The sequence below is a fragment of the Dipteris shenzhenensis genome, chromosome 9, assembly GCF_047967505.1.
Source record: "Dipteris shenzhenensis isolate YYH24624 ecotype China chromosome 9, Dip_SZ_1.0, whole genome shotgun sequence".
NCBI classification, from domain to species: Eukaryota; Viridiplantae; Streptophyta; class Polypodiopsida; order Gleicheniales; family Dipteridaceae; genus Dipteris; species Dipteris shenzhenensis.
The window spans coordinates 41227454-41254631 of record NC_141604.1 but is presented as its reverse complement, the minus strand read 5'-3'; the positions used below and the strand labels follow the sequence as shown (position 1 = coordinate 41254631).

Below are 27178 nucleotides of genomic sequence, written 5' to 3'. Positions count from 1 at the left end.
GGGATACTCATAAGAAATCTTTAAGTGGAGGTGACAAGTTGATAACAAGAATGCTACTCCATTTTTATTTTCAATGAGCATTCTTATCCTATGCAATACTCTTATACATCCCTAAGTCTAAGGGAGCTTTCTTAAGAAAAGTGCAGGCACCAAATCCTTTCATTGTGACGTATAGCACATGTAAAAAGTTATCAACTTGAAGGGTTAGTAACATTCATTATAGTCCAAAGAATATATTAATTTTTTTTAAACTATTAGTGAAGTAAAGTAGGTCCTTATGTAAATGAAATATATGGGTGGAGTTTCTGGACATGATCATAACAAATTTGGAAGCACTTATTCAACATACATAGAGGAAACAACAACAATAATAATACCCGATTTTCTATATTACACTTTCTATCGATGGCTAACTTAGGGTCAAACAATCCTTGTATGTGGAAAGGAAGCCGTGAACACGTACGAGTAACACAAAAATCGAAAAGACGTCTCCTCTTCTATGTTCATGTAATCGGGTGGTAGGGGTATTACGCTTCAACCTTCACAGTCAACCCTGAGATCTCTTGCATGACCAATTGGCTAATGCAGACAAAGGAAACTATCATGCTTTTCCTAGGTCAATACAATATACCGACCATGTACTTGTCAAGACCCGAAATAAGACTTGGTTGAATATATTTTTCCGTCTGGGTGTGTAAGTCGTCTATGGGTCAAGCAAGCCATCTTAGAGGAGTGAGTTTGATCTCAACCCTGTCTGTCATATGAGCTCCGTAATGGAGATTGCCATCTAAGCACAGAGTTTAGAAGTACACCCATGTCTTCCCTTGAATTATCATCAATTTGTGGTAGTAAGTATATCTTTCAACCAATAGATTTGATAATGATTGGACCATCAAGATCAAAATGCATCAAGTCAAAGGATACAATTTGCCCTCATAAAATTTTTGGGAGTTTTTCATGGCTGCGTTTTCCCATGACACATCATATCATGTTCTTATGTTGAAGATGAGTCAAGCCATCTCCAAAACCTTTCCTATTCATGAGAACCAAGCTTTGTATATTTGGTTGCCAAAAGTCACATGTAAGTGGTCAAACCTTTTTTTTTTTCAAAAGAAAAATGGCCAAACCTTTTATGACATAAGATTTTTTGCTATTTAGTTGAGAAATATAGGCTTTAAAGTCATGTATCTAGTAATCGAACATAGAGCGCATAATATATCACATATGTCCTATATCCTACATGTTTTTGTCCACCAATACCATTGATATCATGAAGAGTTGAGTTTCCTAGCTCAAAATTATCATTACCATTCCTCTTTTCAATGTCGTAGAACCACTCTTTATAAAGAGTGAAATGATTGAATCCCCTAAGTCAACGATCTATGACTCGTAGAATATCCACACTTATTTGCTACAGCACATGCGTGCATTACCTCCTTTTGGGAGTTAAAGATATACTTCATTATGTTGATGATCATGAAAAACTCTACATTGAGATGCAACTTGGATGGAGACTCCATTTGTAGCATGAAAACTACTAGTGTGATAATGGGCTGTGGAATGTGATAATTTGGTGTGACGGATAGACACGCACTACCACCACTATCTACAAGGGGCATGTGCCATGGTGGCATGCCACAAACATCATTGATTTTTTCATGATGTTCTTCTTGGCATGAGTTTCTTTCAAGACCGTGTATCTATATCTGTATAAAGCCATGAAGAGTACATCCTCTAAGACAAAAGCAACCTATGAGAGGGAACGACCATCATGTACACTGGCATGGGGTGAAGAAGGCATAAAACGATAGTCCATATTCCTTGAATAGATGACATGGCATGATCACCAACTCCTTCCCCAAAAAAACGAAGGAGGGGATCAAACCATCCAAGCCAGTGCCTTTACTCCTATGTAAGGCATGCAGAAATCGATAACACAATGGAGGCCGATTACAGTCTTGGGCACATCATATAAAATTATATTGAAGGCAATAAGCCTGAGTTAAGCCTGAGTTTACAGCCTCTACTTCCTAATTTGATCCATGATACACAAACTATCTTTGATGAAATCTTCTCATTTTGGAGTGAGCCAAACATAGTGGAGATCTTGCCATTCTTCTCTTGGATTTTGAGAAAGCTTATGACAAAGTAGACTGGGGATTTCGAGAGGGGATGCTGCTATGGTTTGGTTTTCCTAATCCTTGGATCACAAGTGGATCTTGCCTCTATAGACCATAGTGAGGGTTTGGAGCCCTAGAGATTCAAATTTCTAGATCAGTGCGTGAGGGATGCTCGTTTGCTCATTGTTTGTATTACCATGAGTCTTTTTCTCATATCATAATCTAGTATCCTTGGGCTAAGACTTCCCCTTAGATAGAATGAGCTATTTCTTGAATGTTTCCCTCAAACCCTTATTACTTTTAGGAAAGCCTTGTATTTGTTTTGCATGGCAGTAGATGCACACATTAATTGTGCACAAACCCAACGGGACTTTGGGTCAAAAATGATAACCCTTTAGAGTGGTTTGGCAGCTAGAGTGATAGTAGTCAACTAGACGTTGATTGCCTTGTGTGTTCCTTCTTGCTTGTGTCACTCTAGGGGCGGCATTTCACAACTCAAGAGGCTAACATCATGTAAACTTGTTATTAGGGGACTCTTGAAGGAGAGCTTAATCTAACATTGTGCAAGTTTGTTGTCAGGGGACTCTTGCCAGGGTAGGAGCCTTGGAAGGATTTCTTTCTTCAATGCAGTTGCTTTAAATAGTGATCTTTACATCTACAGATCACATGATGGTGCTCAATTATTCATGCAAAGAGATCATAGTGCTTTGTTAAGCTCAGCAAGAAAAGAACATGAAGAAAGGGGAGCTGCAAGCCACTCAACCCCTCTAGGATGACCACAGTAGACCTCTGGGTGCTTCTCGTTATATGCAGTGGTCTAAATGGGAGAGGTCCTTCCACTGTGGAAACTTGGAAGGTGTTCAAGGACCTCCCTAAAGAACAAAGAACAAACGTAATTCGTAACCACACAAGGACCGGTAGAATAACTGTTCAAATAAATGCAGCTATCCCTCTGAATCGAGAAGGTGGATTTGGGGGACAGCATAGACCCATCACATGGATGGGAGCGTTTTTATGCACAAGTGTCCCGTCAGGCATAGGTCTCTTGTGGGACAAAGGTGCAGACACCATGGTCTTCTCAGTACAGTCTGGGGCATACTGGTAAGATCTTTTGGTGAGTCTGTTGATTTGAATTCAAGACTACAGCAAGTCAGAGTGGTTGGCCATGTGGAGCAAAGTTGTCATGATCTTGGATGGTACATTGACCCCCGTCCCCCAAGATCATTCCCCTGGATATTTGGAGCCAAATATCTTCAATGGGACCTACGTGAATAAGAATGGAATGTTGCAAACAATCATTCCGAGAGCCTTCCTTTCTTTAACTTTACCATGAGTAATTTTGAGAAATTTCAGATTAGACAGAGGTTGGAGATTATCCAAAGCTCTGCACTGGGAGAGCTTACAGATTATCCCTCAGATATCTAGGGTATTCAAAGCCTGATAGAAACCATGTGTGTGGCTTAAAATGCCACACCATTCTAATGCCTCTCCATTCTCTGAGAAACAACCTCCTCCTAGCCGATGCACGAACTCCCCTGCATCCGACCAGATGGCCATCAAGATATGTACAATGTCTGTCCCAAATGGAAGCCAGGGTATGAGAAGGGTGGACCTGAGTGCCATCAATATCCTCTGAACACCGGGTTCTCCAAAATCACCAAGTGGTGATGCTTGTAATCCTCTCCTTGGTCATGTCCACCGATGCCAGGGGAGGTCTGTACTGAGAAGAAGGAACGGTGTCTAGTCAAACAACCTCTACCAAATGGTGGTGAACTGGGATGAGTGAGGAGAGACCTCACTCTCTATTTTCAAGCTAGCATGATGTATGTATTCCTCCTTGAGTGCTTGGTTCTTGGCTGCTTCTCTCATACTTAATAGAAGTCCACTTCATGAAGAAAAGTTGTCTCTAGATTCACTCTAGAGAAAGTGCTGCAGTAGATTCAGTTTGATTATTGAGAAATTCAATAGAAACTCTGAGATATGCTCTTTAGCATATATTCAGACAGTGTCTTTTTTCTTTCAAGGGTGCCATATAATATGTACTTGATCTTTTTAGGAGTATCAATCCTACATACATGTTCCACACTCAAGGGCATGCCTGCTAGTTTCCTTAAAATGTTCACAAACAAAAGAAATCATTTCCTGCACGGAATCCAAAAAGGTTATTCTTTACAGACCTAATTTAGGATTTTTATTCTTTTAAAAGCATTTTACAAATAAACGACATATATTTTTTCTTGGAGCTTGCTTGCATTTGGTATATGTGCCAAGAATTCTAATTCAAACCTCTGTCCTCTCTATTCTTGGATAATTATAATTGTAGCACATTCAAAACTTTTGTATTTTTGTATTTTGACTTCGATAAATGATGCTTCTGTTCCAAAAAACAAGCATCTACCTCTCCAAGCACAAGAACAAGAGATCCTTGTGGAACAGAGAAGACAATGTTTCTCAAAACTGGTTCTGGATTCTCTAATAGCCGATGAGCCCATGTAAAATCTGAATTCTGTACAACAATGGATAGAGGATTAGCTTCCTCCGCTTCTTCTGGCATTTGAAGACTCGTATCATTGTTTTCATTATCAGCTTCCAATGTCCACTCTGAGTTGATTTCAGGACATGAAAGGAATCTACATAACCTCCCAAGAGAGACAGATGCCTGTACGAAAATTAGAAACACTTGATTAATATACAAAACATGCTATTGAACAAAGAAAATCAAAATCCAAGATTTAAGTCAGTGCAGTTATTCTGAAGATTTGCAAGAGTATAACAGATGAGTTCACCTCAATCAGCCCATTGATAACCCATGGAAAAGAATTCAATGGAGATATTAGCATATTGAAAAGGGCAAGACTGGTAAAAACCTGCGATTCAAACAAGCCTTTCATTATTTGGAAATCAAGAGCTCTTGAAACATGCTCAAAGCACATCTACTTGTGATGGAAATAGTAATGGATGCAATTAAAAGAGAAAGCAAAGTAGAATATAGGTAACATAAGAGACCACAAAACAGGATCCTGAGATGAGGGTCATCAAGGCTTACTGTGGCTGCATCCAGTTCATAACCAAGCAGGGAGTAAAGTCCAAAGGTAAAGACAGAGAACAATGTTGGAGTGGTAGCCCAGAAGTAAACACACCATGCATCCAAATATTTGCGAACCTGCAAATTTTAACGACACCAAGCACGAAGTAAATTCCAAAGCTAAAGAAAGAGAACAATGTTGGACTGGTGGCCCAGAAATAAACACACCACGCATCCAAATATGCAGATGGCAAATATGTATTTACTGTGTTAAAAACCCTTTTATGCTTAGATTATACGACAAGAACTGTGGACATATTACTTTATTCAGGTTTACTTCATAGGAAGATCAAGAGCAGTCTACAAACTACACTTTGATGCTGAATAATTCCTGTTAGTGATGGCAAATCCTACTTACCGCTAGATATTTCACCTCTTCCTTTCTGCTTTCCATCACTCTCTTGGAAAATAGCTGTTCCCAGGAGTACATCTTTATGGTTCTGATATAAATCAAAACCTCCCCCATTTTTCTCACCCTGGACCCCAACTTATCCACATGAAAATGGAATTTGGTAAAACATCATTGAAATACAGATTATAAGAGAAAACATAGAAGACTTTAAGCACACCACAATAGCTAACAAACGAGCAAATAAATTCACCTCTCATCCTTTGCTTTCATCATGCATTGGCTTGCACTGCTGATCCTTGATGCAATCCACTTATTGACTAAATACAAAAAATAATCCATTTCAGGGATCAGCATGGAAATGGTGCACACAAAATTGATATGAAGGGCATGCAAAGTAAACTATTTCGTGTTCAGTAAATGCTTACCAAACAATTGTTGTCATTAATCATGAATCCAAAAGAATCTTACCAAATAAATTATAACAAGTTTTTAGTCAAGCACGAAAATGACAATCGTATCCAGATTAAATGTACCTGGAATTAGCAAGATTATTACTGAAAGTCCTGCAAAGAAAGCAAACTTGACTTGCATGTACAACAGGCTTAATGCAGCGACCATCTGCAAGGGTAGGCTGGAAGAAGTGTTTTGCAAGAGAACACAATTGTTAAGTATAAAACTTCTCTCTCTCTCTCTCTCTCTCTCTCTCTCTCTCTCTCTCTCTCTCGTTCGTGAGGCCGACCACCATGTATGTGGCACCGTTTTGGGGGTGTGATATTTCAGCAGCAGAGTGGAAGAGACTCGAGCAGCTGCAAGTGATTATGGGCTCCAGGATGAGTCGGAGTAAGCCCTCGGTCCTCCATCAAATAGTACAGGCAGAGTTTGCCATGACCCCTCTCCAAGTTGATGCCATCTTTCAGACAGTGACTTTCCTCCATAGAGTTTGGGACCTACCTCGTGAGAGACTTCCGAGACTGGCACTAGAGTCCTCCATACAACTATCTGAGAGTGGGGCACGTACAGGGCAGGTATAGCATGGTTTGCACGCACCACCGCATGGTTCGCCAGTCACGGGATTCAGACGGATCGGCTTCCCCCGTTTTAGTATAGCATGGATGCACCGCCCGAGTCGATCCCACGAGATGAGATTAACTGTCCCCACCAAGACTCAGCTCAACTATGACCACTTTCTGAGAGTATCGGAAGATGGGTTCATTATCAGACCTCAGTATCTCGAGGACAGAGGAGTCTCACATGCACTGAGGATTGCCATCAGACAAATGCGGGTCTCGTCCCATCAACTGAGGATCGAGATAGGGAGAGCTGCACACATACCAAGAGAGCAGCAGACTTGCAGGTTGTGCATCATGGGGATGGTCGAGACAGAGGAGCACTTTCCGTGTGTTTGCCCAGCCTACTATGAGATTCGAGGGCACTACCACTGCCTTTTTTAGGAGGGATACAGCTTTGGCCCCACTCTCACAACTGATCCACTTCCAGGACCAGGTCTGCATTGGGCTCTACCTGATGGAGATGCGATGACACAGGGAGATACTACTACGAAATATCAGAGAGCAGGAGGATGGGACCACTGCATCACTGGGTACCGAGGTAGACCGAGTGCAGAGACAGGTCATAGATTTCTATGCATCTGACTCGGCCCCAGGGCACTCTGGGATGGAGGAGGAGGAGCTAGTCGACATGAGAGATATATGGATCAGCGGAGGTAGCCGACACAACACTGCCAGACGAGGGACATAGAGACCGTACACAACGCGACAGACGACCCAGAGCACACACGATCGACCTATCTCAGCTCTTCTTAGGGGAGATTTCGACCGAGGCGAGGCATCACTCTTGACATAGCCCATCGGATCCAAAGATTGAGGAGACCGCGTCCTCCACCACCACGGGAGACATCCTGACAGATGCAGATACGTGAGCTCTTTGCATCTCATCAGAGAGCCATCATGGAGCCTGATACGTAGGGCTGGCGGTCCACGCACTTGGGACTCTAACTCTGAGCACTTGATATCTTCATGTCACTCTCATTTTGCATTTTTACTTTGCTATTCTATTTTGTACTAATATAGCAGCTTAGTACTCAGCAAGGGCCTTAGTGAGCCCTTTGCTTCGGCCCACACTGGTCTGTATGAGCTACTTGATTCCGTACTTTGTCCCATAGGCCCGCGAGGCCTCCCGCGGACGTTAATCTCTCTCTCTCTCTCTCTCTCTCTCTCTCTCTCTCTCAACTTCGCCCGTTGCCCGTTGCCTTAGGTCGTCGTCACCTGTCGCCTCAGCCCGCTGCATTACATTGCGCCGCCTCAACCCTTCATTTGCTCCTTTTTTCTTTTCAGGTGCCAGCAGCCTCCAACCGCCCCAGCAGTCGCTAGTAGCCGACAGTAGCCAACATGCTGCCAGCACAGCAGCTGCCAGCCCCGATTGTCAACAACAACTTCCCCAACCCCTCTAGTTTCGTCAACAACAAACACCCCCCCTAGTTTCGTAAACAGCAAACTAATCCTAACCCCGAGTTGGGCTAAACCCCCAATCCAACCCGAGAGTTAGGTTCAGCTAGGGGGTTCTACAAACAGCCAATTATGGACTGGCCTACCCTCTCCTCCAAGTCCCCCTCAACTCCTTCAACCTCCATCAGGACTCGGTACTCTACAGTTGCAGCCATGACACCCTCTCCGTATGCACACAATTACTGACAAGAAGGCTCAAAACGACCCATCCTTGGGCAACAGGAGCATATAATCTTATCTGCAACAAGAATTAAGAGAGCTACGACTGGAACTGGCAGAGGTAAAGGCTCGACTTCAGGTTCTAGGACTTGGTAAGCAGACAATAGTTGATGAAGCTGTAAACTCTTGTAAGGCTTCCCCCCAGATAGTCTCTACAGTCAAAGATCTAGTTCACATTGAAGTAAAAACTGCTAAGAAGGAAGTGATTGTGGAAGTGGACACCAAAGCAAGTAACATTGATATTCAAGCAGAGATTAAAGAACATGAAGCTAGATGTGATAATGCAATGAAGATCAGAATAGGGGGACTCCTAGAAGATTGGTACAAAGAGGAGGACACGAAGATCAAAGCAAGCTTGTCCAACATCGAATGGATGGAAGATGATGAGCAGGATGACGACGACTCAAGAACAGCTTGTATTATGCACTATTATGCCATCCTTACACTGAAGTCAAAAGATATACGGATCAAGCTCCTTCGACAATCTTACAAGCTGAAGGGTACCAAAGTATGGATACTAGGACCACCTCATCTACATATAGCAATAGGGGGAGTTTGCAGCTTGCAAGTTGGGACCTTGCTCCATAGAGAGAGAGAGAGAGAGAGAGAGAAAGAAAGAAAGTCTATTAACGTCCACTGGAGACAGGTCTATGGAGGGCACATGGCAGCTCCCAAGGAGTGTAAAAGCAACCCCCAATTTATTTAGAGTACCTACATAATAGTCTAAAAGAGTAATCAGCCATACATCAGTTTAAGACTAGGAGTCTTTTGGTTTGGATTTGAACTTTTTGATTAGAGCTGCGCCTTCATGGTAAACTGCCCATTTTCCATCCTTTCTGGCAGCCTTGACTTTAGCTAATTCAGTTGCCTTATTCTTAAGTTGAGCTTGTGTACAAAGTAAAGAGTCCCCAACAGAGTGATGGGTCTCCATTGGGAGATGAATTTTGTGTATCCTCCCTTTGGGATAAGATGGATGAGATCCTCTATAAGTGAATCAGACACAGTACCAGAGTCCCAAATGCCTTGTAGGGCTAAGGTAGCATGCTCCCCACTCATATCCCAAAAAGCAATAAAAAAGGAAAGTGTCAGCCCATTTGAGCTTGGGCATCTGCCCCTATGAAGAAGAACAAGTACAGTCATGAATTCTGTATTTTGTACGCGGTATCACGAATATTGGAATACTTTGCCAAATCCTCTGTCTAGCATCATCTCGGGCAGGTGAGTCAGGATCTGCTGAAAGAGGGAGGCATAAAAGTCTGTAGCAATCTGCATGACAGCATCAGGATCCATCATTAAAACCTGAAGATACTTTACGGGGACTCCTGCATTGAGCCACAACCCCATGAACCCAAGCAAGAAAGATTGAGGCTCGGATCTATATGCCAAGTAGAGTCTGCCATGTTCCACATAGCCTATGATCCCAACAGGCTGAAAAGGCATGCCCAAAAGAATATCATATGAAAAAATAGACAGCCTGCCACGTGACTGTACATCAAAGACCAAGGAATCCTCTTGTGCTTCCAAAAAAGCAATGACCTAAAGAGGAATACATGTCCTCAAAAACGCCCCCATCCACCGTGAACAAGCTACATGCCTGTCATCTATATCCACCCAATCATAGGGTAAGGCTGCATCTATCTAATATATCCTCCCTGCACTTCCTGTGAGGTTGATAGACCAATTGCCGTTGATGATCTTCTAGAAGCCTTTTGAAGGCTTTCCAAGAACCTATAGAGGCGGCAGGGCCTCTCTCCCAACTTGGACCACTGCATATAATGAGACAAACCAAGCTGCCCACCATGCTCATCAAGTATATTGTCATTCCACATGATAGGATGTCTATCAATCTCTTCGAGAGAGGAGGGAAGAACTCTCCGAAGGGTATTTTTGACGCTGACCCACGCTTTCAGAATAGCGACCATGAGCAGGGAGGAAGGAGATCTGGGACGGCGGGCTGAAGTGAAAATCCATCTGGTGCGGTCCATCCAATCTCCACCTAAGGAGGGGATGCAAGTCTGAATGCAATGAATAAACAAAAATTTCCATGGCTCATCTCCAGGCATAAAACCTCCAACCATTGCTATGCCGTCGAGCCCACTCCATAAAAAATTCCTTATAAGCCTTATGAGCTGAGTGACGCAATCCTTGGAGCTACACCAACAAGAGTGAACATACCAAGCCGTGGCCAGAAAAACCTGGTTAACAACCACCACCCTGGATGCAAGGTCCAACCTTGCTGAACTCTAGAAAAGGAGTTTCCTCCTAATGCTCTCCAACACCGGGGCAACTGCTGCAAAGAAGAGATATTCATACCGACCGGGCATCCTAGGTATCTGACCAACACGCCCCACTGAGTTCAATTGAATCCTAAATCAGCCCGTCATTGTCTCACTGATGCGAAATCCATTGGACTTGCTCCAATTAATGTGAGCACCTGCTGCAATTAAAACAAATCCAAGGCTGTCTTGAAAGAAGTGAGTCTGAGAGGATGCCTCCAAGAAAATAGTAGTGTATCTACTAGTTCCTAATCAATGAGATCCTCCTCCTGTCTAAGCGGTAGCCTGAGCCCAAGAATGTCAGCTCTAGATCTAAGAAAATTTCTCATAGCCTCAGCCACAAATAGGAAAAGAAAAGGGGCAAGAGGGCATCCTTGATGGACTGATGTGGAAATCTGAAATATGTCTCCTCTGACCACTCTGAGAAGCACCTGGCTGTGGGATTAGGACAAGGCTGAAACCCCTCTGATCAAAATCCAAAAAAATGATGGGTGCCGTCCAAGAAATCACATCACCTCAGCCCTACAGGGTGTTTGGGAATCCGGTGAGATGCCTGACTCACTTACAAAGGGTCTCATACATTTAATCCCAAAAGGGGGGTGCAAAAGACCTATCACTTTATTGGGCACTTGCTATTAAAATTATGGCAAAAGCAATCGGTTTGCGTTTGTATCCCATACTTCCTGATCTTATTCATGGTACGCAGACAGGATTTGTTCATGGCAAAATCATTTTTTATAATATATTCTGGGAAGCTTTTGAGTGGGCCATGCAAAGCGGACAAAAGCTGCCATTCTACTCCTGGACTTTGAAAAAGCCTATGACACGGTAGATTGGGATCCCAAAAGGTCAGGAAAAAAGAGGGTGTAAGGCCATCTGAACCTGGGCACTTCCCCTTATGAAGAGTAAGAAGCGCAGACTTGAACTCTATGTTGGTGAAAGGTGCATCAAGAGAGAGCCCTTGCTGCAGCAAGGTGCTCCTAAATCCAAGCATCATGGGGCCTCTTCTGCTCTTCCCTCTGCAAGGCTGCCAACTATTGGGTGAACACCAATCTCTCGTCTAAGAATCTCGCGTCTCCTGGTACGAGCAACCAGATGGTAAAAGTCACTAATATCGGAGAGGGCTGCTGCCATATGTGAAGGGGAGGAAACTCCATCCTACATGTAAGAAAGTTAGATCTGCAAGCTGCCTCTGTGAGGTCCTTGTTTGCATAAAAGGCATCAAGAATCCTAATACTGGGACAGATCGTCCTCTCAAGTGCGGCTCGGAAACCATCAACACCATTGGAAAGTGATCCAAAGTGGAAACCCTTGGGGCAATGCATACTGATCCTCCTCTATCCAAGGCCCAATCCTCAACATAAAACCGGTCAATCCGTGCATGGATAGGCATCTGCGGTGGCCTCTTGTTCAACCAAGAAAATAGGAGTGACTGTGACTGAGTGTGAAAGGCATCATTAAATCAAACATCTCTACCCACTGAAACTGGAAAGGAAGGCATCCCAAGCTGCCCTCTCCAAAGGATGGATGCCACCCTCTCTGCCCCCTTTTTTATGTGAGGGTAACTCCACCATGTTGAAGTCCCCTTCAATGACCCAAGAATCTGCTATGGGGGCCCAAGAGAGTAACTCCTTCCAAAATAGAACACGATTCCCTCTATTATTGGTGGTGGAAAGGTCGAGGAATCCAACCTTATGTTCCCCAATCAAAAGAAGAATCCGCTGGGCTCTAGAGGGAAGGATAACTCCGTGTCCACCAACCAAGGGGACTAAAGAGTCCGAAACTGAGATGCATGTACCTCCCCTAGTGTCCAAAGTAGGTGACCAAAATGTGTGACCCGAAAGTAATTTACCTGACTATGCATAATCTCTAGCATCCGGTTTGTGCTTTGAATGAATAAGACATCAATGGAGCCACCAATAACACTTGGATGATTCCGTATCACCTATCTGCGGCAACGATGAGGGATGCAACCAAGGCCCTGTATGTTCCAACTAACAATCCTCATCGATGGGAGGATGTAGCATCAAACATCTTATCCGACCTAGTGGCGGAAACAAAACCCTCATCAATGGGGGAAGACCTCCCGCTCGCGACGAGTGAGGGAGGGAACCAAGTGGTGGAAAATCCACGGCAGAAAGTACTCGTCCACCTAAGGAGGAAGACACCCTGTCAACATGAACCCCAACCATTGTCTCACCAAAAGTAGAAGGCACAAAGTCCTCCTCCGGGAAGTCCGTGAGATTTTCCAAGGTTGCAAAAGAGTTCTTGTGCACCAAAACTGACATAGGGGTGTGAAGAATCCCTATCAAGGAAAGCGGATCAACAAGGTACACAACTCCTTTCCCTCTATCCAAGAGGGGAGCTGAAGGAAGGGGCTGCTCTGGAAAGCTCTGATCCTGGAAAACTGTGGGTGCCCCTCTAGCCCGAGAATCATCACCAAGTGCCTAGTCAAGGAGAGGGGCTACCGTTGAGTCAAGGAGAGAAGTTGTACAACTGGAGCACTAGTGTCCTGGACTGTGTGAGGTGTAACATCAATGGGAGCAACCAGAATAAGAATACCCAAAGCTCCCAAGGGGATAGAGTCCCAGACGGCGGCCTCCTGATTTTGAGGGGTGTAGGCCGCATACAAATGGGAACCCATCGAGGGACAGCAAGTGCCACGGAAGTGGTATCGAGGGAGCACTCTGCTGAGGAAGAGCGCTCTAAATTGGAGGAGTTGTACCAACACCTTGTCAAGGTCGATGAGAAGGTGTTGGAACTGTACCACCCCCCTGTTGAGATCGAGGGGAAGCTATTGTACCAGAAGGCTTTTTGGGCCTCTTTTTCTTTTTAGGGCATTCCCTGGTGAAATGCCCAAAGGTCTTGCAGGATCCTACACTAGTCTTGTCTGCTTGCGCTCTCCACTCTCTGTCGAAAGAAAGAACCATCCGAATGCTGAAGCATGATATGATCATCTGATAAATTAGGATCCAACATAAGGACCCTAACTCTAGGAACCCCATCAGACCTGATCACCTCCGAGCTGTTAAGGGAAAACTAGGGAGGGGGGGATCTCAATGACGATACCAAAGTACTCCCTGATCACCAGAAGTAAGTGATGGTAAACCTTGGGGAGACTGGGAAATATGACGCCAAAAAGTGAAAACCCTTGCTTGTCCTCCTCTACAAGATCAGAGCCTAGCGTGAAAGGGTCAAATAAAATATTTCTATGTCCTAGGTTTAAGTTCCCAGCTTTGTGCACATCACTATGGATTTCCACTCAGCCAATCCTAATCCGCTTCCACCGGCTGCAAAAGCAGTTACATTTTCAGAAGACAGTTGCAGCAACTCAAGAAGGATGTAGAGCTTGAAAGCTCTACCATGTTGATCGCACGCATCTATGGGCCTCCTCTTCCAGGCCACAAGCTAGAGATTGGATGCTCGTGGTGCTACCCCTAGACCTCACCCCTCGACTAAAAGATTTTCTCTTATTGAGCAAGGTCTCTTCCATGATGTTTTTGATTCACCAGAGACTGGAGGGCCGATTCAAACATAGTTGAAAGTTCCACAAGTAAAACCCTGCTTGCAACAAGGAAAAACAAGAAACAGAGGGGGCAGGTTGGATTGGGGCGGGGGAGGGAGAGGGCTGAGAAGAGAGAAGGGGCGGTGGGGAAGGGAAGACAAGGAGGGGATGAGGGGGGAGAAGGCGGGGAAAGGCTGAAAGGGCGCGGGGAGGAGCTGAGAGGGGAGGAGGCGGGGAGAGGATGAGAGGGGGTGTGGGAAGGAGGTGGGGAGGGGGCAGGGAGGAGCTGAAGGGGAGGAGTCGCGGGGAGGGGCTGAAGGAGGTAGGGGCAGAGAGGGGGCGGGGAGGGGCTGGAGGAGGTGGGGAGGGGCTGAGAGGGGGTGGGGAGGGAGCGGGGGGAGGAGGTGGGGAGAGACTGAGAGGGGGCGGGGGTAGGAGACAGGAAGAGGCTGGTTGAGGGAGGGAGGGTAGGGGGAGGCTACAGGCAAGGAGGCAGCCGGGGAGGAGAGCAGCTCAAATTTGAGAGAAAAAAGTGTTTATTGACTATTCCTCTCATCTAAATCTAGAAGGGATCCCGTGCTATGAAAGGCATAGTTTGCTCTCTGATCTAACAAAATTTGCATATGAGCCCTTGCTGTAGCAGAATGCTCCTGAATCCAAGTATCTAAAGACCTTTTATGATCTTCTCTTTATAAGGTTGCTGACTATCGACACAGGCCCCTCTCCTACATGAGAATCGCATGTCTCCTGGCGTTAGCAATAGTATGGTGAAAATCACTAATACCAGACAAGGCTGCTACAACATATGAAAGGGATGATACTCCACCCTGCAAATGAGAAACCCATATCTGTAAAACATCCTTTGTGAGGACCTTCTTTGCATACAATGCATCTAGAATCCAGATAATTAGAGCGGCGCCTCTCATGGGGATCAAAGACCATGAGAACCATTGGAAATGATCAGAGGTGGTGAGCCCTAGTGCAATGCATATTGAACGTTGTTTGTCAAGTGCCTAATCATCAATATAGAATCTGTCTAGCCGTAAACAAATGGGCATCTATAACCTCCTGTTTGACCAAGAGAACTAAAGCGAATGCGGCAAATTGTGAAAGGCATCATGTGTCCAAGCATCTTTGCCACTATCCTACCATGGTCCCAATCATTGGGTCTAGCACATGGACCAAAAAACGTTTTTGCAAACAGACTACGAACAGATTTGCGAATGGTTGCTTCAAACTCGAGTTCCAACACACTGGCAGAAAAACGTTGAAGCAAAGACAGTGAGTCAGAAATCCAACAAATGATGCCAAAATCAAGAATGAAGGTGTTTCTGAACTCCCAAAAGAAGGCAATGGTTGCCTCTATAGGTCATTCCAGACTTCCAGTAGTAGTCGAAAGGAACACGGGAATTATAAAAAAAACGTCTTTTTTGCTCCAAAACCACTCAGAGAACTTTCCAAAGGTTTCTGCACACCAGGATGCAGGTAAAGTCACCCAACAGAGCTTCTCCTTCCTTCCATAGAGCTATACTACCAGTTAAGAGATCTCAACAACGGAAGAAGGTGTGAGAGAAAGAAAGAAAGAACGAAATTTTATTAAAGTCTTCGGGAGACCGTGAAGGTCTATGAGAAAGATAGCTAGTACAATGAGCATAACGGTGGCGGTCTCAAAACGGGCCGGCCAACCCTTTCTTCAAAAAAAAGTTATGAAGGACGGTGTGTCTAGTCCTGGTACAAAAAATGTGTATCTATCTCCAGATGATACAAAAAATGGCACAAAAAATGGAGCAGAAGGGGGGAGATACAAATATATATATATGCCTGTGGTGATCGTCAAAGGCCAATCATAGAGGGGCCGTCAAATGGGAGGTTGAAAAAAACCCTGCGACGGATGATTGGCCTCTGACGTCACGCTGCCTAGTCGAGCTCAGTCGTCGGGGGCGGCGGGTGGCCCTATGGTGAAGAACGAGAGCGACGGTGACCCCGATAGGGTGGGCTAAGAGCATAGAAGGGATGTCATGGACCTGGATGTGTGAGTCTATCCACTGGCGCAGCTGTCGTGGCTCTGGCTCTCGCTCACGTCCGCGTCGTCGACTAGACTGAGGAGAGGTATCCTGTGACTAGAAGAAATCAGTGATGGGTCGCTGAGTGTCCTCACGCTGTGTGGGCTGCGCATGCTGTTGTGCCCGGAGAGATGCATCTCGATGGCGGGTCATCTCATGTAAGAAAGCGGCTAGGCACAGCTGGTCCGAGAACAGCATGTGTGGGAGGGGGCCGAATCCGTCGCGGAATAGGCAGTGGTACCGGCCTTGGATGGCATAATAGATAAGGCATCTGAAAGCAAAGTGCTCCTCCGACTCGATCTCCTGCAGGTCGCAAAGTGGGTAGATGCGGCCCTCTCGTGGGATACCCTCTGCGCGTCTGCTCTCGATCCGTAATCGGTGTGACGAAACCCTAAACTGGCCGAGTGAAATCCGAAGCGCATGCGGTAGATGAATCTGTGTATAACCCGGGGGCGTGATGAAACCTCCTGTGAGATCTGGAGGCAGTCGACGATAGCAATCGAGCTTCACAGGAAGCTCGGGGTGAAGAAACCAAGTCCTCCAGGTGTGAAGCTGGAGCAGGTCCTCTCGGATGATCCGGTTGACCTCCTGGTCAGTGGGGGAGAAAGGGGATGGTGGAGCGTCGAGGCTATACTGAAAAGGAGGCAACTGGTCCATGTCGAGGCCCAATCAGGTGAACCAGCTGGAAAGGCATCTATAGAGGAGGATAAGGCTAGCCAGGGTAGGCGGAGGCGACTGTCGAAAGAGGAGCTGAAGTCCCTGACCCTGTGTAGATGAGTGATAGCCTGGAAGGCCGCATCAAGCTGTACTGGTGAGGCACCGAATTCTGCTAAGATGATCTGATGAGGTACCGATGGTTTGCTGCGGATCATCCGAGCAAACATCAGTATCTGTAGGCGCTCGACGTGTGCCCACTCTGTGTCTGAAAGGTCGGCCCCCCACCATGGGCTGCCGTACATGCCTACTGGGCGGACCAAGGAATCAAAAAGAAGAGACTTGGTCCGCGGGTCCTGAAAGTGAGAGTGGTAGCACTGTCGCTCCAGTTTGGCAAGAGCAGCATAGCCTTGGCTGATCCTGGCCTACATGGCCGAGCACATCGTGAAGATTGGGCCTAAGAATACAACGCCCAGGTATGTATAGGAGTCGACTATCTCAACAGGGTCGCCGACGAAGAGGAACTGCTCTCGATGCATAGTGGGTCAGGAGGTGTTGAAGATCATTACCTTGGTTTTCCCAAGGTTGACCTTCAAGTCATAGGTATCACAGAAGATCCAGGTGTCGCTGAAGACCAGTAGCAGAGGAGGATAGTAGTACTACATTGTCTGCGTATAAGAGAATCTGGATGACAGCCTCCACAAGAGAGCAGCCTGCACCTCTAAGTATCCTGATGGTGGTCTCGAGCTTGTCGATGTAGAGACCAAATCGAGTCGGTGACAAGGGACATCCTTGTTTGACCCCTATAGTGCTCGTGATCTCTGTGGTCCAGCTAGTACCAATCCTGAGCCGGCCCGTCACCCTCTCATAGAGAGCTACTACTGTCCATATAACCTCCGAGTCGTAACCTAACTCCTGTAAGCGTCTGACAAGGCGGGCACGAGGAACAATGTCGAATGCCTTGCGGAAATCCACAAAGCAACAGTATACCCTTTGTCTCTTGTGTCTGGCCTCCTCAATGATCCCTCGAAGTGTAAAAATGTGATCGTAAGTCGAGTGATCCGTCCTGAAACCGGCCTGTCCAGATGCCCTGAGGCCTCGTATCTCTGCGTGAGTGTTGACCTCACCATCTAACACTAATCCATAGATCTTGGATATAACATGTCCAATCATGATGGTCCTGTAATTCCCTGGATCCATGGGATCTCCTGCTTTGTGGATGGGTGTGATAGTGTTCAGGGTCCAGGCTCTGGGGAATCCGTGGCAGATAGCTTCATTGAACAACGTTGCCAAGATGGGGGCTAGAGTTTTGATACCATAGGCGACAAACTCTGTGCATAGGCCCTCATGGTCCTTGGCTCGGCCGTTGTGAAGCTTGAGCGCTGCATGGGTGACTCCTTGGGTTGTGAAAAGGGTGCAAGATGTGGGGCGGGGGGTGGCGAAGAGGTAAGGAGGGGGCTGATCAGGGATATCAAAGAGTGTGCGTGCATAGGAGTGCCAAAGGGAAGTGTCTGTGAGGGGGGTAGGGGATCGGCGTTCTATAAATTTCCTCCAGAAATCCTTGGAGTTGCTACTGAACAGGATGTTCAGTACCGTATCCTCATTCTGGCGCAGGAAGGCTAGCTTCTTGCTACGGATTAGGCGGCGATATTCCCTGGTGAGGTGTGGGTCAGCCGTAGCATTCGATAGGTTGTGAGTCGGAGTGTGCGGCATAAGGCTTTACACTCGTCATCATACCAGCTATTGCAAGGGGTGGAGCCAACGGGTGGGGAGCGGGTAGACCGAGGAGTGTAAGGAAAGATGTGGCGGGCTGCATTGTGGAGAGAGTGAGTGATGAGGGCGGCTCGGTGATCTAGAGAGGGTATGGTGTCTGTGTCTCTGAGGAGAGAGGCTAGGTGGGTTGAGTAGTCAGGTGAGAGGTTATGATCAAAGTGTATATCATGATAGGTGGTGTAGTGCGGAGTGTGGCTGGAAGGGGCTCGAGGCGTAAGGAGATGAAAGAAAAAGTAAGTGTGGTCGGCTCTTGGGGGTAAGGGTGTGGTACGGAAGTCAGTGATCTGTGAGGCTAAAGTAGGAGATCCCAATATGTAGTCGACGACACTGGCTCCTCCGCCATGTGGGAAACATGTGAAACCAGAGGAGGCGGGCCACCGATCTAGTCCATTGTAGATGACCAGATCATGTATACGTCCAAGATCCAAAAGAGCATGCCCATATGCAGTAACGGGGGCTCGACTGTTGGCTGAGGAGCGGGGGAAGCCCGAGTCCTCTATGTCCATCTCAGGTAATAGGACCGGATCTGAGTGGAAATCTAGGAGGGATGTCTGATGTGTGCCTGTCCTTGTGGTGAAATCCCCAACTAGGAGGACCTCTCCACGTCTAGAAAACTCCACAATGTCTGGGTAGAGATCTAAATAGGGGGATACCCCCGTATCCTCGCGTAGCACCCGTGCGAAGTGTGACGTCTCAGGGGGGAAGCAGTAGACTGCAATAAAAAGGTCGCGTGTGGAAGGGCATCGAAAGCGGAGCCATAGGTAACGGGCGTGAACATCCCGTCTGACCGTGGATATCAGACTAATGAGCCTGCAACTCCGCCTGAGCCTCGAAACCCCCAAGTATCTCTAGTCTCCTCACGGAATACTGACTCCCAGGTATAGCCACTGACCGAGGGGAGAGGGCGCTCGAGGCTCTGGTGTGTCTCTGTATAGAAAACTATGTCACGTCCAGTGTATGACTCTGAGAAATTCCCAGGGTCATAGACCATAGGGTACCATTACAGTTCCATATGGTGCATGCCAAGGGTACTGTGTGCTGAGTCTAAATCTCATAGACCATGTCTCCCTATTTGGGGGGGGAGCCTGCTACTGTGTCTTGAGTACCTGGTGGGGCTCGGCGGCGAGGGCCAACTAATCTCGGACGACAGCCCACTTCCCCTCCTAACAGGCTACATCTCGCTGCTGAAGTAGGGTGCGCCGCTCCTCTACCTGCATAGGTGTGAGATCCTCATCCATGAAAATGGTAGGGTGGTCCCGTAGTGTAGCGCGCTACCTGAGTGCTGCAAGTCGAGCCTGAGTGTCCCTGAATCGGATGATAAGTGGCTGTGGACGTGTATGCTCATCCCATGCTCGGCAAGGCCGAGGGTAGAGGTCACGAAAGCAGTCGCGTCCACCAGGGGAATAAGTGAATCTGCTCGGGGTCTGAGTCCCTAAATAAGACCCGCCTGCTCCCGAGTGGCCCTAGCCTACTCCTGTATGATGCGGCTCTGCTCCTGGTTGAAGCGGACTTGCTCCCGTGCGAAGCGAGTCAGCTCCATCTCATGCTCACGGAAACTATGTATCTCCATGAGCAAGGTCTCACGGGCCTTTGGTATATCAGCCCACCCATATCCATGCTGAAACTGTGGTGATTGTGGCATGAAAGTGTGGGACTGAGTCCAGAAATTGGACGGTGACTGAGTGAGGAACGGAGATGACAGTGGAATGGATGAGGCAGGGAGCGTGGGCTGACTGAGAGGGAGAGGAGAGAGTGAAGCGTAATGCGGAACAGTGTATGACACCTCCGAAGTAGGGGTCATAAGCTGTGCGAGAGCAAAGAGTGTGAGACCCAACATGCAAAGAGTAGACCAATCCCCCCTCCACCGCAATACTGCAAAGAGCAAGTCCAACTATCCAACACCTCCCTTGTGATAGTGACTTATGAGTCAACTTGTGACCGGCAAGGGCAAATCATCACGTCACCCCCCTTTACTCCGAACTGGGTGGTCAATAGCATCATACCAAAGCAAAAGAATACATTCATTTTTGGGAGACAACCCACGACAGAGTACCTCTTGTTGACTCCAAATACATTCATTTTAGAGGGACAACTCAAGGCAGAGAACCTTTATTGACTCAACACAAACACACCTAGAGCTAAGCATCATGTACAGTGAGGGTTAAAGGCCACTGTGCCTTAACCCCGATTATGTACAATACTCAAACACATATATATATGGATGACATAGAATATTAGGGTGTTCTGCACCCACCAAAACTTGTGAGGGGGTCCGACACAGAGAGTACTTACTTAGGCAACGGGGCTTGGCCACACCATCAGACACCTCTCAGAGCAGGATCACAGAGTTCTTCCCATTGAGTGACATTGATCGTCCAATCTCTAGCCACAGACGTGACAGAGACCCCGACCCGACGATCGCAGCACGACACATGAGACATGGAGGGGACACACAAATCACTCTGGGGGACCTCCCGTCATTGTTTAGACCCGGGATACTTCCCATGGGAGTCACGGTAGCTCTGGTCTTGCGTCAGCCTCCTCCAGGAGACTGAGACGCATTGCACCCCTTGACGGACGCCAGTGTCCCATCACCGGCTATGCACCACCCAGGGCGACATGACATACGGAGGATTCCGCTCCGCTCCAGTATTTTTTCTTTTCACACTCAAATGTATTTGATTATGTATGATTAGACTTAGGATTCAGTACGGGTGGTGATGCTCGTTTTAGTAGCTCCACCCTTACTATGATTTATATCAGGTTTTCTTTCAGTCTCATAGACCCATCGGTCTTCTGAAGACTCTAATAAAATTTCTTTCTTTCTTTCTTTCTTCTTGACTTCAGAGATGATTCCACTCTACTGCCAGATATTGACCTTAAGAAGGCAGGTATGCTACGGGTTTCGGCTGACAGGCGAGGTCCATTCTCATCTTATGGGTAGGCCCTATTAGACCTTGGCAAGATACATGATCTCATTATCTATAATGGTCTTGACAGATGGCCTGCTTCATGTGGTTTCACATGCTTTCCACATGGGGGGGGCTCCAGTGTTGTTGATTACATCATGGGATCCCCTGTCTTAACATCTCGCATATCTGACTTCTCTGTAGCACCTCTCCCCCCAGGGGCTGATCATACATACCTTTTCTTTAGCATCTCCACCTCCCTTCACACAGCACCTTCCACCGCACTCGGTGCTTACTCCACCTACCACGATATATGCTTTGATCGGGATCACTCACCTTCTTACTCTGGCCGTTTGAACATACTTCTCGCTTATATTGACTTCATACCCCTTTTAGAGGATCGTGCTGCCCTTGTCACCCACTCACTACACAAGGCTGCCATTCACGCTTTCCCCCACACCACCCGCTCCACCCGCCCACCACCCCCTGAAACCGTACCCTGTAATAGTTGGTACGATGATGAGTGTAAGGCTTTAAGCCATCAACTCAGATTCGAAACCAAAAACAGTCTTCCGAGCGCACCAGATATGCTACATGAATACTATAGACTGGTACGGAGGAAGAAACTAGACTTCGTTCGTCGAAACGAGGAGGAGCTACCGAACATTTTGTTTAGTAACAACTCTAAGGACTTCTGGTGGAGATTTCTAGAAGGACGGTCCCCTCCGCCACTCACTGACACTCAAATCTAGTTTGATTATGCACACACACTTTATGAAATCCCAAATCAGCCAGTCCCTAACCTCTCACACATGCCTCGTCCCACATCCTACACCCTCTTCACTAGAGGAGGGGTAAAGGATGCCATAATGAAACTTCATAATGGCCGAGCGAAGAATCATGAGGGGCTATGCACTGAGTTCATTGCATATGGGATTAACCTCCTAGCCCCAATCTTAGCAAAGCTTTTTAATGAAGCTGTCTGTTTGGGATTTCCACACACTTACCATTAACACTATCTCACCCATCCACAAGGCAGGGGATCCCATGAGCCCGGAGAACTACAGGACCATTATGATTGGACATGTCATGTCCAAGATTTATGCATTAGTACTTGACTCTGAGGTTAGCAGGCTTGCAGAGTGTCGAGGACTTAGAGCAGCAGGATAGGCCAGATTCCGGCGTGATCATGGAACCATGGACCACATCCTCACACTCAGATGTATCATCGAGGAGGCGAGGTCACGGAAGCAGAGGGTTTATTGTTGCTTTGTGGATTTCCGCAAGGCATTTGACATGGTTCCGAGAGCCCGCCTCATACGGCGCCTACAGGACTTGGGCTATGACCAGGAGATCATTTGGGCTGTCATGGCACTTTATGAGAGAGTTTCTAGCAGAGTTCGGGCACGATCCGGGTGGACAGACGAGATCATGAGCACCATCGGGGTCAAACAAGGGTGTCCTTTGTCGCCTACCTTGTTTGGCCTCTACATTGACGACAGTGATGCAGACACAGGGGGGTGCTGGTTGCTCTCTTGCGGGCACATTGATCCAGATTCTGCTCTATGCAGATGACATGGCTCTCTTGTCTTCTTCAACAAAGGGGCTTCAGAGACACCTAGATGCACTACAGTCCTTTTGTGAGTCTCACAATTTGAAGGTCATGACCTGGGTAAAACCAAGGTCATGATCTTCAATACATCTCGAGCCATCATGCATCAGGAGCAGTTCACATTTGCGGGGTCATCTGTTGAGATAGTTTCATCATACACTTATCTTGGGGTTATCTTCTCCAGACCCACAGCTTCACTATGAGACCCGCGATGCATGTACGCTTGAGTAGAGGGTATGCTTCATTGGCCAGACTAGAGAGGCAGTGCTTCTGCTCGCACTTTCAAGATCCACGCACCAAGGGTTTGCTTTTTGACTCCATGGCTCACCTAGCGGGGATGTGCGGCAGCCCTTGTTGGGGGCCAGACTTGTCGGATATAGAGTGGGCCCGTGTGGAGCGGCTACAGGTTCTCATGTTATCACGGATGATTCGTGGTAAGTCATCCGTTCCTCACCAGATCATTTGGCTGAGTTTGGGTCACCCCCTTTACAGCTAGATGCTGCATTTCAGGTCATCACATATCTGTACCGAGTTAGGGAATATGGGGATTATACCTTGGGGCATAGCAGGCTACCATGGATAGCTCTATCCTCTTCTATGGCACTTGCAGCAGGAGGAGACCAGAGGTGCTCGTATGCACGTACAGAGAGATGGTTTGAGCAATTGGGGCTCCACATGGATAGACTACCTCCCTTCTAGTATAGCATGGATGCTCCGTTTTCTCCCCTCTTATCGCACGAGGTCAACCAGGTTATCCGTGAACTCCCAGTGAAGCTTAGCTTCTATAGAGATCACTTCTTACATATCACAGTGGAGGGTTTTATCGACCCACCAAGATACACGCAAATTCACCTACCCCACTCGCCCAGGATCTCTCTTGGGCAGTTCCAAGTCTCTTCACACAGACTTCGCATCAAGAGCGGCAGAGCAAAGCGACTACCCATGGAGAGGCTCATATGCACGCTGTGTGACATGCAGGAGGTTGAGACAAGGGAGCCTTTCATCTTCAGGTGTCCTGTGTACTATGAGATCAAAGGGCGTTTCCACTGTCTCTTCACGGAAAGTTATGGGATTTTGGCCTGTTTCCTCTCCTACCCCGACCAACGGTGTTTGGCAGGTTTCATTCATGAGGTACTTAGACACCATGAGAGGATACTTCGAGCACGGAGACAGGAGCAGACTTCTTCCTCGGATGATCCCTCGTAGAGCTCTATCACGGAGTTCTTTCAGCTAGATCACATGGACCCCCATGAGACGAGGCCTCGACATGACTGTGACCCAGAGCCTGTGACCCGACAGCTCAAATAGAGGGTCGACACACAAATCACACTTGGGAACATCCCCTCCCTTTAGAGTCGGAGCCCGACCGACAAGGGTCACAGTAGCCCTGGTGAGATGCAGAGCTACGACCAGGAGATGTGCCAGGACCGCACCTCTGAGTGGCCGACAACACTCTATTGCCGACTTCATGCCTCCACTGCCTCATCCATCCTGATATCTTGCTGCTGTCGATGATGATGATGATATTGATGACGATGCTGAGACTGATATATAGTCGATCATCGACATGACTATGTTGTACTTAGGACTTAGTACTGCCATTTTGCATTTTTGCGTTTTGAATTGGTATGGACGCTCGTTTAGCAGCTCCACTACCACAGCTTGTTGTATCAGGATTTTCACAGTCTCATAGGTCCATCGGTCTTCTGAAGACTTTAATAAACTTTCTTTCTTTCTAAAGGAGGGTGGTTGAGATATCATAGCCAAAGAGTATGTGTGATGTGTTGTACTTAGGAGATATGGTACTTGACACGACCCCGCAGGATCTGTGACAAAATATGAAGAGGGGAGAGGAGAAGAGTGGAGATGAGGAGAGAGGGCACAGCTAAAGAGCACACCACAAATGACTAACTGTACACTAGAATTAGTTGAAAAAATAGAATATATACAAACCCTTTTAGGGTTAGGGTTAGGGGATCTAACCCTTGCCTTTATAGCACTCTATAAGGTTAGTGCTATGCACATATGATCACGTGATGGTGCTATGCACACATGATCACATGATGTTGAGCGTGAACTCTCAACACCTTCCCTCAAGATCAACATCATGAAGTAGGCCTTCCCTCAAGATGATGATTCTGGGGAATCGAAGAAGGACTGAGCATTACATTCCATCACACCCCTTTAATGGGAATGTCCTTCCTCTGCATCAAACCAAGAGCTAGTCGGTGTTTCTCGAATAGCTCTTTACCGAGTGGTTTGGTAAAGATGTCTGCAACATTTTCTTTGCTATCACAATGCTGCAGTGTGATGTCACCAAGTAACACTCTTTCTCTGATGAAGTGCTCTCTGACATCAATGTGCTTTGTTCTGGAGTGATATACTGGATTTTTGGCCAATGCTTGAGCCGATTGATTATCACAGTATATTGTTATTGGCTTTGACTCATCAAAGTAATCTGTTTCTGACAATAGTCTTCTGAGCCATATAGCCTCACATGCACCTGTAGTGAGTGCTCTATATTCTGCTTCAGTTGAAGACAAAGAAACAGTTGGCTGTTTGTTTGACAACCATGATATAGCACCTTGACCAAGGAAAAATGCATATCCCTGTGTCGATCTCCTGGTCTCATGATCTCCAGCATAGTCACTGTCACAGTATCCATGCAACCGTGGATGACTTCCTCTGTATTCTATCCCAAATTGTCTTGTACCTCTGATGTATCTCAAGACTCTTTTGGCTGCATTCCAGTGAGACTGTTTTGGATTTGCCATAAACTGTGCTAGTGAGCTTACTGCATAACAAATATCTGGCCGTGTGATTGTCAGATATATAAGAGATCCAATGAGTTGCCTGTAGTATCGTCATTGACTGTAGGCTTTTCTGAATCTTTAGTAAGTTTCAAACTCTGTTCCATGGGAGTGGCTGCAATCTTGCAATCTGCCATATGAAACTTCTTCAGGAGACTGTCAACATATTTGAGCTGACTCATGAATGTGCTATCTGAATCTCTCCAGAACTCAATTCCAAGACAATAGTGCATAAGTCCAAGATCTTTCATGTCGAACTCTGCAAATAAGTCTTGTTTTAGTTTTCTGATGAAGCTATCCTTGCTTCCTGTCACAATCAGATCATCTACGTACAAAAGTGCAATAGTAATATCTTCCCCTTGAACTTTGTAGTAGAGAGTATGATCTGCATTGGACTTCATGTATCCCAGATCAGCAAAATATTTGTCAATTCTGCTGTACCAACTTCTGGGGGCTTGCTTTAAGCCGTAGAGACTTTTCTTGAGATGGCAAACCTTGTTCTCTTTTCCTGGTTCAACATAACCGGCTGGTTGTTGCATGTAGACAGCCTCGTCTAGATAACCATTGAGAAAGGCATTCTTGACATCGAGCTGATACACATTCCATTTACTGAGTGTCGCTAGTGATATCAAGAACCGTATGGAATCCATCTTTGCTACTGGAGCATAAGTCTCATCATAATCTTGGCCATATTGTTGTGCAAATCCTTTTGCAACTAATCTGGCTTTGTATCTCTGAATACTGCCATCTGGATTGTACTTCACTTTGTATACCCATTTGTTGGCTATGGCCTTCTTTCCTGGTGGAAGGTCGCATAATTCCCAAGTGTTATTTTTATACAAAGCATCCATTTCTTCATTCATGGCAGTTTGCCATTCTGGCTTATCTACTGCGTCTTCGAAGTACACTGGCTCTTCTGTAGCCATGATGGTAGTCATAAGAGCATAGTTGGTGGTTTCCACCTGAATTGCTTTGCCTTTCTGAGCATATGTCAATCTGGCTGGTGGTCTGCTGTCCCTAGTAGACCGTCTGAGCTGCTGTGGCACTGCTTGGGGTGTTGCTGGCAATTCTTGCTCTTCTTCATCAACCTGTTCTGTAGATGACTGTGAAGTCGATGCTTCTATCTCCTGTGTAGGTGAGGTTTTCCATTCTGATTCCTCATCGAAGATTACATCTCTGGAGATAATGACTTTGCGGTTGATGGGATCATACAATTTGTATGCTTTGCTTTCTTCACTGTAGCCAACCATGATACATTTGCGTGACTTCGCATCC

General features: G+C 46.6%; 1 protein-coding gene across 3 annotated transcripts in view; it reads right to left on the bottom strand.

Moving 5' to 3' along the window:
* Positions 1-27178, bottom strand: part of ABCC13 (multidrug resistance-associated protein 11) — a 340660-nt gene that overhangs the window by 185824 nt on the left and 127658 nt on the right. For all 3 annotated transcript variants that reach the window (XM_087378873.1, XM_087378874.1, XM_087378875.1), the window contains exons 13-18: positions 6091-6188; positions 5808-5874; positions 5564-5681; positions 5167-5283; positions 4907-4987; positions 4519-4779 (exon numbers count right to left, since the gene is read on the bottom strand). In XM_087378873.1, the coding sequence (XP_087234999.1) occupies positions 4519-4779; positions 4907-4987; positions 5167-5283; positions 5564-5681; positions 5808-5874; positions 6091-6188 (742 nt within the window). The remainder of the gene's footprint in view (positions 1-4518; positions 4780-4906; positions 4988-5166; positions 5284-5563; positions 5682-5807; positions 5875-6090; positions 6189-27178) is intronic.